Source organism: Zosterops lateralis (assembly GCF_965231275.1).
Source record: "Zosterops lateralis genome assembly, chromosome: 1".
NCBI lineage: Eukaryota > Metazoa > Chordata > Aves > Passeriformes > Zosteropidae > Zosterops > Zosterops lateralis.
The window spans coordinates 3,544,812-3,556,527 of NC_139762.1; the positions used below are offsets into that span (position 1 = coordinate 3,544,812).

General features: G+C 42.1%; 1 protein-coding gene across 3 annotated transcripts in view; it reads left to right on the top strand.

Moving 5' to 3' along the window:
* Positions 1–11,095, top strand: part of SEC22C (SEC22 homolog C, vesicle trafficking protein) — a 120,084-nt gene extending 108,989 nt beyond the window's left edge. For 2 of the 3 annotated variants that reach the window (XM_083869420.1, XM_083869419.1), the window contains exons 5-8: positions 528–710; positions 5,256–5,374; positions 5,952–6,017; positions 7,311–11,094. In XM_083869420.1, coding sequence (XP_083725546.1) covers positions 528–710; positions 5,256–5,374; positions 5,952–6,017; positions 7,311–7,511 — 569 coding nt within the window. In that variant the 3' untranslated portion in view covers positions 7,512–11,094. Of the gene's footprint in view, positions 1–527; positions 711–5,255; positions 5,375–5,951; positions 6,018–7,310 lie in introns of all 3 variants that reach the window. The other variant, XM_083869421.1, reaches the window with a different exon arrangement.
* The last annotated feature ends 621 nt before the right edge of the window (positions 11,096–11,716 follow it).

The window sequence follows — 11,716 nt, forward strand, 5'->3', positions numbered from 1 at the left end:
ATTTATATATAATTTTATATTTATTTATTAATTTAATCATCTTCTTTCCTGTGTTTAGATCTAAGACGCAGTGGATGCTCAAGATTTTTATATTTTGTTTGGTAGTTCCTGATAATTTTTATTATTATTTAGAGCAGATATTAGAAGAAATTCTTTCTTGTGAGGGTGGGGAAGGCACAAGGTGCCCAGAGAAGCTGTGGCTGCCCCTGGATCCCTGGAAGTGTCCAAGGCCAGGTTGGACAGGGCTTGGAACAACCTGGGATAGTGGAAGGTGTCCCTGCCCTGGATAATCCTTAAGGTGCCTTCCCTCCCAAACCATTCTGTACTATAAAATACCTAAAAGAAATATTTTTATTCTCTAACCAGCAGTGGAATTTTAATCCCTGAACTCAGTAAGAGATGAAACAAAGAACTGAAAACAACCATAGAGAGCTCCATGATAGGATAAAACATCACCATAATTAAGCTTTTAATGACACTAAGGGTTAATTAAGCAGTGATTTGAGCAGCTTTTCCTGTTGTTTCAGATAACACCATCCAGAAGGTGAAGCACCATTTCAACAGCAGCCGCGGCTCCCGGGCCAAGGGCAGCTGGGAGAGGGTGGAGGAGGAGCTGAGGCTGCAGCCCCCAGTGCAGCTGCAGCTGGAGGCCACAGAGCTGCTCAATGGGCTGAGCAATGGAGGGCACGCTGCAGGCCATGTGGAGGTTGGTAAGTTACTTCTCCACCAGGTGACAGGAGAGCTCCTCATCCTCACCCTGCACCTGGCAGGAAAAACACCTGGGGGTTCCTCGTGTCCTGAGAAATGTTTGTTTACTTCATGTGTGTGAAGCCATGAAAAGGGTTTTCCCATCGTAGTAAACAACATATGGGCTTTACATTGCAGCAGGTATTTGCAGCAGAGCTTTGGAGGCTGCTGTGGGGTGTTTTTCCAGCCTTGCGTCTTCCTCTCTGTATGGAAAATGTAGGCTGGGGTTGGTGTTTTCCGTGTGGGATTCTCTTTTCTCGAAATCCTCGCTTGTTCAGATTTCTAAAGAAGCTCCACTGATTCATTGCTTGTTGCAAATCATAATGAGAGGTTTGTAATTACAGTGTGAATGAGTTTCTTCAGCCATGAGGGAAAAGAAGATGAGAAAAATACAAACTGAGGGTTAAAACTCTTATTCTCACATTGTCTGGCTTGAGTCATTCTCCCCTCTTTGCTTTTTCCTTATACCTTATTTTCTTTTTAAATTTAATCCATTTGATTAAAATTCTGAAAGAGGCTTTGTGTGTCTTTATAAATAACACAGAGGCTTGACAGGGGCCTTTTTTATAACAAAACCTGACATTTTACCCGCTTTTGAAGTACCAACCTCTATTTATAATAATGATGTACCTCTTACTGGTGTTTCAGTTGCACATTCAAGGACTTGCCTACCTCCTCCACAAAGAAATCATAAAATTATTTAGGTTGGAGAAAACCTTTCAGATCATTGAGTCCAACCAGAAACCAAACCCTGCCAAGTCCACCACTAAACCATTCTCTGTTTTAATCCTATTAGCACAGTGGTTTAAATGCAGCTGAAGTGCCAGGAGCTTGTATTTCCTTTTTTTTTGTTGTTGTTGTTGTTCTTGGCTTATGAAACACTAATAAAATTAAGTTCCAGTTGCTCAATCTTACTGTTTGTGATAGATGAGCTGGAATCTGATTTGACATAGGTATTTTAAATTAGAGTATGGAAGGGCACTGGCCAGGAGGAATTAAAAATAGAATGGAAACCACTTTATTGCCAGTCAGATTTGTGAGTGCTCCTCAGAACTGTGCTTGAAGGTTAAATCTCTTCATGTTATGACAGGGCTTAGAAATTCTTTGCACTTTTTCTTTAAATTTCAAACAGCTTCAGTGCCAGTAAATATTTGTGATCCAGTCTGTGTCCACAGATCAGAAATATATTTTCACTTCCCTCTTATCCCTAATTGCTTTCCTTTACTTTCCATCTGGCTTTTTATTTCTGGCTGTTCTCTCTGGTCTAACCCAAATACTCTCACAGATTGTTCTGCCTTTATTTTAAGGATCATGTTTATGATCATCTGTTTGCCTCCACTGGAGTCAGCTTTCCTGGCTTGTGTCTCTCTCTCCTCCCATCATTCCCTCCCAGCTGAATCCCACTTTGCTGCTCTAAGTTTAGCTGTGTGCACAGTGTTTGTTCCATATTAATGTTATTTATACGATGGCTCTGCTCTACAAGAGGCTGTTTGAAATGCTGTGGCTGCAGGAGAGCAGGATTGAGTTGTGACTGCACTCCCTGGTGCAGATTGATGGATCCAGGGATGAGCCAAACATCCCTCTCCTCACATGGCTGGAACTGCTCCTGGCCTCTTTGGAGCTGGCTGAGCTCATCCTCTGGCTCTTCAATTTGGTGTGAAAAGGGGCCAGAAAAGTCAAGGCAGCTTTGTCCTCGTTAGTATTCATGAGAACAAGAGATTTTTCTTTTCTTACTTCCATTCTTTCTGCTGTTTGTTCTTCCCTGTGTTCACTAAACCCAGCCCAGCTCTTTGCTACAAAATCCCTTCCCTTGTACCCTTGATCCACACCCACACAGCCCTGGCTGCTGCTCAGAGCCTCACTCCTGGCAGGGTGGGCACAGCTCCAGGGGACACTGGGGCTGTCTGCAGGGCACAGGGGGGGCTCTGAGGAGCTTTTCATGGCCAGGGGAGAGTTTGCACATCACAGCTGGCTCTGGGAAGCAGCAGAACAATTTGTGAATCCTGCAGCTCTCCTTGATGAGTGTTCTTCATCTTCCACAGGCACGCAGGGAGTCCTTCAGAGGCCTTTTCAAGGGGCTGTTTTTGAAGCTGTCTCTCCCTCTGCCTTTTGTGTGCTTTTATTTTAGTTTAGGCTCTTGGAGTGTGATTTCGTTTCTCACTCCTGGTGCTCTTTCTTGCAGAGCTTTGAGTGACTCAATGTCCAACCTTGTGCTGGGCCTGCAGGAGCCAGATCCAAGCTGCTGCACACTCTTGTGTCTCCCTCCAATGAAATGGCCACAGGCCTCTGCCAGAAAATCTTTTATGGGCAGAGGTTTCAATTTCTTCACTGTGTGAGGGTGTTTGCAGTTGTTCTGTACATGTTCAAACCTGCTGGTGCATCACCCACACTCCCAGAAAGGTTTCTATGTGGATCTTGTGCTCTGAAGTGCACAACTTCTCTGCTTGAAGAGTCAAATCAATGTGAAGCCTAATTAGTGTTTATTTATGCTTGTGCAGAGTTGTGCTGTCTTGGACTGAGTGTTTGTACTTTTCCCTTTTTTAATGTAATAGGCCATTCCAGTATGAAATTCTGTTTATAAAAATATGACTGACTTCACCCAGGGAAGTGAAATAATTTTCCCTTAGCAGGACCCATCTCACTTCTCTGTGCAATTTCAGCTTGTGAGTTAAACCTCAGAATTTAACAGCAGAAATAAATCTCTGCAGCAGACCATTTCAAGGCCAGTTTTCACAGAATCTGAACCCTGAGCAACTGGATGTTTTAATCTTCCCTGCATCTGTGACAACAATTCTTTTTATCCTCCTGGACTAAAAAAAAAAAAAAAAAAAAGTAACTTTTACATAATATTTCATACTGCAGAAGCAGTATATTGAGACCTACATTGTTCCTCTCTAGAGACTGGGAACTCTTGGCACGTGTAGTTTGCAGGCTCCTGCTCAATGAATGACACTTGTGCTTGATAATTATAATTTGAGGAGACATTTGATGCCTCTGAAGTAAACCTTAGAATTTGAGGAAGAGAAACAGCCTTTATTAGGAAATATCTGTGGGAGAGTTACACATATATATAGCTGCAACATTATTTAATTAATCAAAAGTAGGAAGTAGGAATAGCAGGAAAAAAAATAGAAGGAAACTGAATTCTGGGGTCAGTGAAGGAATAAAGATGCTGCTACAAGTTCTTTTTAAATGTCATTGTGTGACAAAAGAAAAGCCAAATTGCCTTTGAGTGACAGAGTTCGTCACACCATTCTGTCTGTAATCTGCAGTAATGCTCCCTAAAGTGACACACATCAAATTGAGTTGATCCAGATCCTTTTGTAGTTGCTTTGGAGCTGAAATTGTGGATGTGTGAGTGCATGCCAGACAAATTAATTACAGAGACACGGATGAAAGGTGCTTTACATCCCTAGATTAATTTGGCACCAGAGTTTTTTACATCCATCTATCAATATGTGGCATGAAGGAGAAGTCAGGAGTGTTTTCCTCTCTGAAACCATGTGCTGGCTGTTGTGGTGGTTCATCTGTCACTCAAAAGGAACTCAGAGATGCAGTTTGTCTGTAACAGGATCTGGATACACCTGGACACAGGGAGAAGATCCTGAGGCCTGGATGGTTTATTTGAGGGCTCATTCCTTCATTCTCTCCTGTGTCTTGGGGACATTGGTGCAGGAGAAGATCTGGATTTGGTATCTGAGCTGCAAATTACCATTTTTCATTGAACTGACAGTGTCCTACTTGTGTTGATCCAAGGGCAGGGATGAAATGTGGGTGAGGATCAAGCTGTGGGATCTGTTGTTGAACAAGTGAGGGAAAACTGGAGGTGGGCTCTTGGACAAGCCTGGATTAAAGGCAGCACATTCCAAAGCTAAACACACATTTATGATAATTACTTTGACCTTAATTAGGGGTGTATCAATGAGATTATCCTGCAGAATTGCTGTTCAGCAGTGTGGGTGTTAAGTAGTAGCAGAGAAGGTGAGGAAGGGAGGCAGATAATTCACTCCCTGTGAAATGTGGGCAGCCTGAGCCCTCAAACTGCCATGGGTAGAAACACTTAATTACTGCTTAAGGAGGAGATGAATTGCTGCCCTGCTGTGATGCGTGGCTGAAATCCAAGCCCTGCCCCAGACCTTTGGGTGGTGAAAGCCTCTGGCTTTTCTGCTGACCTGTGAGGAGTGCTGAGCATCCTCATCTGCTGGAATAAACAAAAAAATTATCTCTGTGCACCATAGTAGGAGACGTTGATGCCAAATAGGTCAAGAAAAAGTCTGTTGTTGACCTATTTAAAAATACTCCAGAGCTCTTGATGATTTCTGGATGTGTGAAGAGCTGAATACTGCAATACAACAACAACAAAAGGAGTTTCTGTTCATAATCACTCTTCCCTGGAGCAAGCATGAAAGGTTTTGAAAGTGTTTAAAACTCACACAGGGTTTTCTATTAAAAGATTGAAAGGAATAATGCAAACTTTCACTAATATCTGGTTTTCATTTCATTTGAAGCCCCTACCTACAGGATGCAGCCTGTGACCCCCCTGGGGATTCTGTCACTTGTTCTGAACATCATGTGTGGAGCTCTGAACCTCATCCGAGGAGTTCACCTGGCTGAATATTCCTTTCAGGTAACCTGAGCATGAGTGAAAGGCAGAGAGTTTTTGGGTGACCAGTTCAAGGGTGGCTGTTCTGCCCCCTTGGCTGAGCACACATCTTTCCACAAGAAATGTTTTATTTCTCCAGGGAATGTACAGTTGGTTACTCACCTGCTGCACCTTGTGTGTTTTGCTGTACATCACAATATTCTGCATTTGATTCTGTTCTAGAGGAGTTTTAATTTTTAAGAAATATTTTATTCTTACCAGGCTGCCTGGATTTTTTTTTTCTCCATTCTTGTATTTTATTTTAGACCCTTTTTGGTATTTTTTTAAATAAACATGAGACTATAAACAACTTTAAAAAAAGGTGAAAAAAAAGTGTCCTGATTATATCCTGACAGTTTTATTTAGCAGGAACTGTCACATAAGCCTCAGTTCTTGGTGTCTTACCCAATGATATTGATCTTGGTGTTTAATACTGGTACAGTCAATCAACATAAACTGGGATAAGAGGTTCTTGACTATATTTATAAATGTTCTCAGATATCAAGCAGCACTTGCTAAAAGCTGTGCCTGACGTCGTTGTCACTTCTTTTAATCCCAACAGGAGGACCATGAAGGAATTGGAAATGTGATAGCTTTTTTTCTACCTTTTCTAGCCTGTGTTTTTCAGGTATGTTAAATGCAAATAATTTTGTTTTGCTGATTGTTTTGCTGTTACAATTCGCAAGACAAAGCCATTTTCAGCTAAGCAGAGGTTTTTATTATCCTACCTAGGTGATTCCACTGATTTATTCTAGCAGAGTGGCACAAAAGCAGTTCAGGGCACATTTTGACCCTTGGAAAATTGCGTTTGCAGGATTTTTCAGTGCTCTCATGTTTTGACAAGTCAGAGGGGGCTGAGTGTGATGGATAAATGCCATCCCAAAAATAGTTTCTTCCCAAAGGGAGGGACACCACATCATCCTGTCACTGTCAGACTCAGTGAAGGGGTTTTGGAGCACGACCACCTTGAAGGCTGAGCAAATATTGCACAGCAACATCATTGAAAATGGTGTAATTTACATGAAAAATTATGTTCAATCCTGGTGGTTCCTTAGATTTTTTTTCCCATGATGGGGTTATTTTCTCTGACCTTACACAGAAGAGTTTGAATGAGGAAAATACAAGATGTTCCAAATAAGTTTTTCATTAAAGGCTCCTTGAATTCCTAAAAAAATTCCACAAGCTTTAACTTGAGGGTGGTATATGCTGCAAAAATCTTCAACTTTTAGCCTGGCATTGGAGAAGGGTGCTGCAGTTTTGTTTCTAGAGATAACTGATGCCTACAGTGTATTCATTGGCTTTGTTGCACTTGGATCAGGGTTTGGGGACCACTATCTGCAGACTTTGAAGTATTTATGGGACTATTTATTGAATTAGGATAAAATTCAGTGCCTTTCAGCCTTCTTACACCTTTGCTCACGGCAGAGCTTTGAGGTGAAAAGATTAATTTTGATCTAATAGATTAATTTAGATCAAATAGATGAATTTAGATTACGAAATTAATTTAGATCTAAATACTTGGTGCAAGTTGTTTTTTCACAAGGAAAGGCTCTGTGCTGCTGCTTTCCCTGTTAGTACCTGAAGCCAGGGAAGCTGAATAAAGATTTCTCTCTTCTCCTTTTGATTTATAGCAGCTTCTTCCCAAAGTGCCTGTGCACAGCCTGCAGTGCTGACCTCTGCCCGTGGCATCAGCACAGTTGGAAACTCTGACCTGAGGTGGGAAAGGCTGATCTGTCACTGCCTGAGGGGAAAAAGTGACTCCTCTGTCAGCTCTGGGAGCTTTTCATTTTTTCCTCTTGAGGGTTTTGCTCTTCACATGCTCAGTAGATGGGTTCCAGCTGTCCCAGGCAGTAATTCCCAGCTGGATCTCTGGTTTTGTGCAGAGTTCAGTGCTCACTTTCCCCTTCTGCTCCTTTTGCAGTGTTACCTGTACCTCTTCTACAGCTCAGCCAGGAAGGTGAAGACATTTGTGCTCCTTCTCTGTGTCTGTTCATGCAACATCTACCTGTATGGATTAAGGAACCTCTGGCAAATCTCCTTCCACATAGGAGTGGCTTCTCTTTCCTCTTACCAGATCCTGGCAAGGCAGCTCCTGGAGAAGCAGCCTGACTATGGCGTATGAAAAAAACCAACCAAAACTTGGGGTTTGCTACTCTGTTCTTACAACTCTTTGGGTTTTTTTTGTATTCACCTGGCCAAAAATAGCTCAGAGTGTTTTTTAACCATCCATGGCAAGGAGAACAGTTCCAAGCAACTTGGGATAAGCAGAATCCTGGAGTTATGTCCAGCCCACAGCGAGGGGTGCAGCTGTATTTCACATGGTAGAGCCTGTCAGGTGTCACCAACACATGGAAGTTCTCACCATCAGCAGGCTCTTCCTCCTTGCCTGCCACCATCCAGACAGCATTTTGCCATTTGTCTCACTGGCTCTGGGACAGTTTGGCAGGTCAGTCTTACCCTGCTGCTGCAAATACTCAAATTGTGTGGTAAAACGAAGGTAAAGCAGTGGGTGACATTTTTGTCTCTAGAATTTGTGAAGATTCTTGGTCAGTGGGAGTAAAAGGATTGTTTGCTGTAATTAGATCAGCAGGAAAAATGCTGAGGGTGAGATTCAGGGTCATTTTTCTAGCTTTGGAAGGACAGGAAGAAGCTGTGGCTCTTTTATAAACCATAAAGCCTATAAATATCTCCTTGGCTGAACAGCACATTGCAGCTAAGTGTGTGCTCATGGGTTAATTGCAAATATGCTTGGGGCAGCAGAAAATAATCCAAGTGGGTGTAAGTGATCTGTGAGCTCATTTGGCCTTTGTTTCCTTGGCTAAGGTCACTTTTAGGATAAGGGCAATTCCATGTTTGCTTGGCCTGTATGGATAATAAATCTTCCAAGCCTATTTATGACAGGCCACTGACTCCTTCAGCTTTTTTATTTTTTAAATGAGTAATTGGTGAGCAGAAAGCCATTTCCAGGAATAGAAAGCAAGAGCAGGTTCTCTTTGTTTTATAAAACACCTGTGGTTAATGGTGATGAGTTTCTGAGTGTGCACTTTGGAGCAGGGGACTGCAGGGCTGGAATTCCCAACCTCTGCTGCACTGAGAGTTCTGCTCTCTCATGGATCGAGGTGCACGGGGGCATTTTAGGGCACAGAGGAATAATTTAGGCTGACTGTTAAAAAAAAAAAATGCTTAGCAGTTTGATGCAGCTGTCCTTGAGGGGTTGTAGAGATTCAGACTGAGCTGTAGAGAACTGTAGGTGTGTTGTTGTGGAATTATGGTCCTAAAATTTCCTTTTATATATATTTTTTTCTTTCTGGTCATTCCCATTTCTTTCACCAAAGATTTATTTTTCCTCTCACATAGTCTCTACCTCTGGTTGCAAAGAGATTAACATGCAGCAGAGTTGTCTTTTTTGCAGGAACACTTGACAAAATTCCTTTCTTTTATCTCAGTGAGTTTTCCTGGGATCTCAGGATGCAAACATGAGGATCAGGCCAGGAATTTGTGGTGCTGTACCTTGGAAGCACTTCTGGATGCAGCTGACTGCAGCAACAGCATCCATGGGCAGCCCATTACAACCTGGACAGTTTCTAGGACATCAGGAGACTTAGTGCCAGAGCTTTTCCCAGGAGGAAAATGGAGGGATTTCTTTTTCACTGCACTTGCTGTAACAGCAACGTGATAAAAACCTCCAAACCGTGAGGAATAGTCTGGCAGGAATGATGGGGGAATATTTTAGCCAGGCATTTAAGGACACAGCTCGAGCTGTGTGCCATAAGGGAAAGGTTTTCTGTTATAAGGGAGTGGATTAAAGTGGTTTGTCTGTCATTATCCCAGTTTTCTGTCAGAGTGCAAGTGGAGAAATGAAGCCACAATTCAGCCACTGTCCCTGAGACGCCAAGATGACCCCACAGATGTGAGAGGGTTTTGTACTGCTCTTAATTTTCCTGCTGTTCAGTCACAGTTCTCCTTGGTAAAATACTTTTGGGGACTGCAGGGAACTCAGCCATGAGTTTGGATTACAAGTTGTAAAAAAAAAATTGGGAAAAAACCACCCCAAAAATCTGACATAAGAAATGTTTCAGGATAATGGATCTGATGGCTGGTGGTGTTTTCCAGGAGCATAAATTGGGTATCAACCCCCTAGATTCCTGTAGGGAAAGGATGAAGTACTTTATACTACAGACAGACAAAACTTCACGAAAAGGACTTTAGGACAGGAGCCAACTCCCTGCTCCTGCCTTTTTATCCTCACTCTGGCTAAAGAGTCCAAAAGAGCTTTTCCTGTTTCTCCTGGGCTTGGCTGCAGCCAGCCCTGCTCTGGCCTGAGGCTCACAGAGCATTTACAGCTGGGCATTCCTCAGCCTTGTACAGAGCTGACTGGAAAAACTGTCACATTCCTGATGCTTCCTGAGCATCCAACTGCTCTGTCCTAAGATAGATCCATCCCTGAGCCAGGGGATGGCAGCCACAGCTCTGCAAAGGAGAGGTGGAATGGGGTGTTTGGATAATTGTGCAATTAACAGAGAGTGGAGAAAGGTGAAATTCAGCTTTTAGTGAATTTATTTTCCTAGAAATGATTCAATAAAATCAAACCAAATCAGTTGGTTCAGTTCTGCCTTTGCCTAAACTTCTATTTATTTTTTTTTTTCTCTCTGTGGATTTTTGAGGATTTCTGACTGAATCTTCAGCTGTTTTCTCCCCAGTGCCACAGCTCTGTTTTGGTGTTGGTCTTAATCCCTTTGCAACCTTTTATTTTCCTGCAATGTGTGTAAATCACATTAAGGAATCTACATGGGTTAGTCTGTGTGCACTTTTGGGATTCCAGGGCGAGGCAGAGCACACGGAGTTTGACCTGTTTTTATTTTTAATTTGGTATTTATCCCATATCCACACGGTATTTATACAGGTAAACATTTTCTCCTGGCAGAACAGCAAGAGGAATAAAACAGTTTACATTGATCTCAGTGCTTTAAGATTTAATAAAAAAGAATGACTTGCAGTTTGAGAACACAAAATCTGACTCATAACATGGGAATTTTCCTGTATTGAATCAAGTCCCCAAAGAGGAATCCATCCCTTTTTTTTTTCAACTTTAAACTGGTTAATGTGGTTTGAATTGCATCTTCTTCATTCTGTCATTTTGCAAGATAAGTCTTTTCCTCACCCAGCAGCTCAGCACAAGCAAATTAGCAAAGAATAAACTTCAATAATTTCCAGATTTGCAGTGCTTAGTCACTTTATGAAGCTGGTAATTCTCTGGGTTGTTTTTTCTTTATTTCCCTTTTCTCCCAAAGACCTATTAAGTTTGTAGAAGGTGGGCTGGTACCTTTTTTGACATTTTTGCACTGTATTAATAATTGAACCTGTGTAAATGTGTATAAAATCATTTTGCATGTATATGTATATATGTACAGATATCTAATAAATGGCTTTTTTTTTTTTTTTTTTTTTTTTTTTTTTTTTGTAATGTCTGTCTTCATTTAGTGTTTGGAATTTATTGATTATATGATAAACAAGGTTGATCAATCATTTCATTTTTGCAGGCACCTTCAGTCATCCCTGTGGCCAATTCATCAGCTGAACTATATAAACATATTTATAAACACATGTATAGAAATTTAGTTCTCCAAGCAGGGCTGTGATAGAATCTCTCTGTGGCTTTAACAGGCTTGCTCTGTATTTTCAGGGACTCTTGGAGGCAAAACTTCCGTGTTGAAGTGGTGAAATGAGATGTAACACATCCCAAAAGTGCCTTTCCAGCTGCCTGGCAGGGAGCAGTGAGGATGTGGCAGTTTGCAGGTGGATTTTTAGCCTTAATGAAAGCAGACCTACTAATTAGTCTGTCCCTACTAAGAGCTTGTGGATTTTTTGGGGGGAATTTCAGCCACCTTTGGTAATGGCTCTGAAGACACCAATTCACCAGCTTTAAAGCAATGACGGGCTTTAATGTGACAGAAAATTCACTTTTCCCCTCACTGGAATGGGATGGGTTCATGTGTAGGGGAGATGCTCTGTGTGACAGGACTCAGAGGATTCTGCTGAATCAGGAATCAGAAAATAAACCAAAAATCAAAGAGCTGGAAGAAATCAGGCTTGTGGAACTACTGCTTCACATTTTCTTCACATTTTTCCGCCCCCTTGCTTCTCCACAGGATATCTAATGGCTTCAAGCTGACAGAGGGCAGGGTTAGAGTAAATATTAGAAAAATTCCTCACTCTGAGGGCGGGGAGACCCTGGCAGAGAGTGCCCAGAGAAGCTGTGGCTGCCTCTGGGTCCCTGGAAGTGCCCAAGGCTGGGTTGGACAGGGCTTGGAGCAACCTGGGATAGTG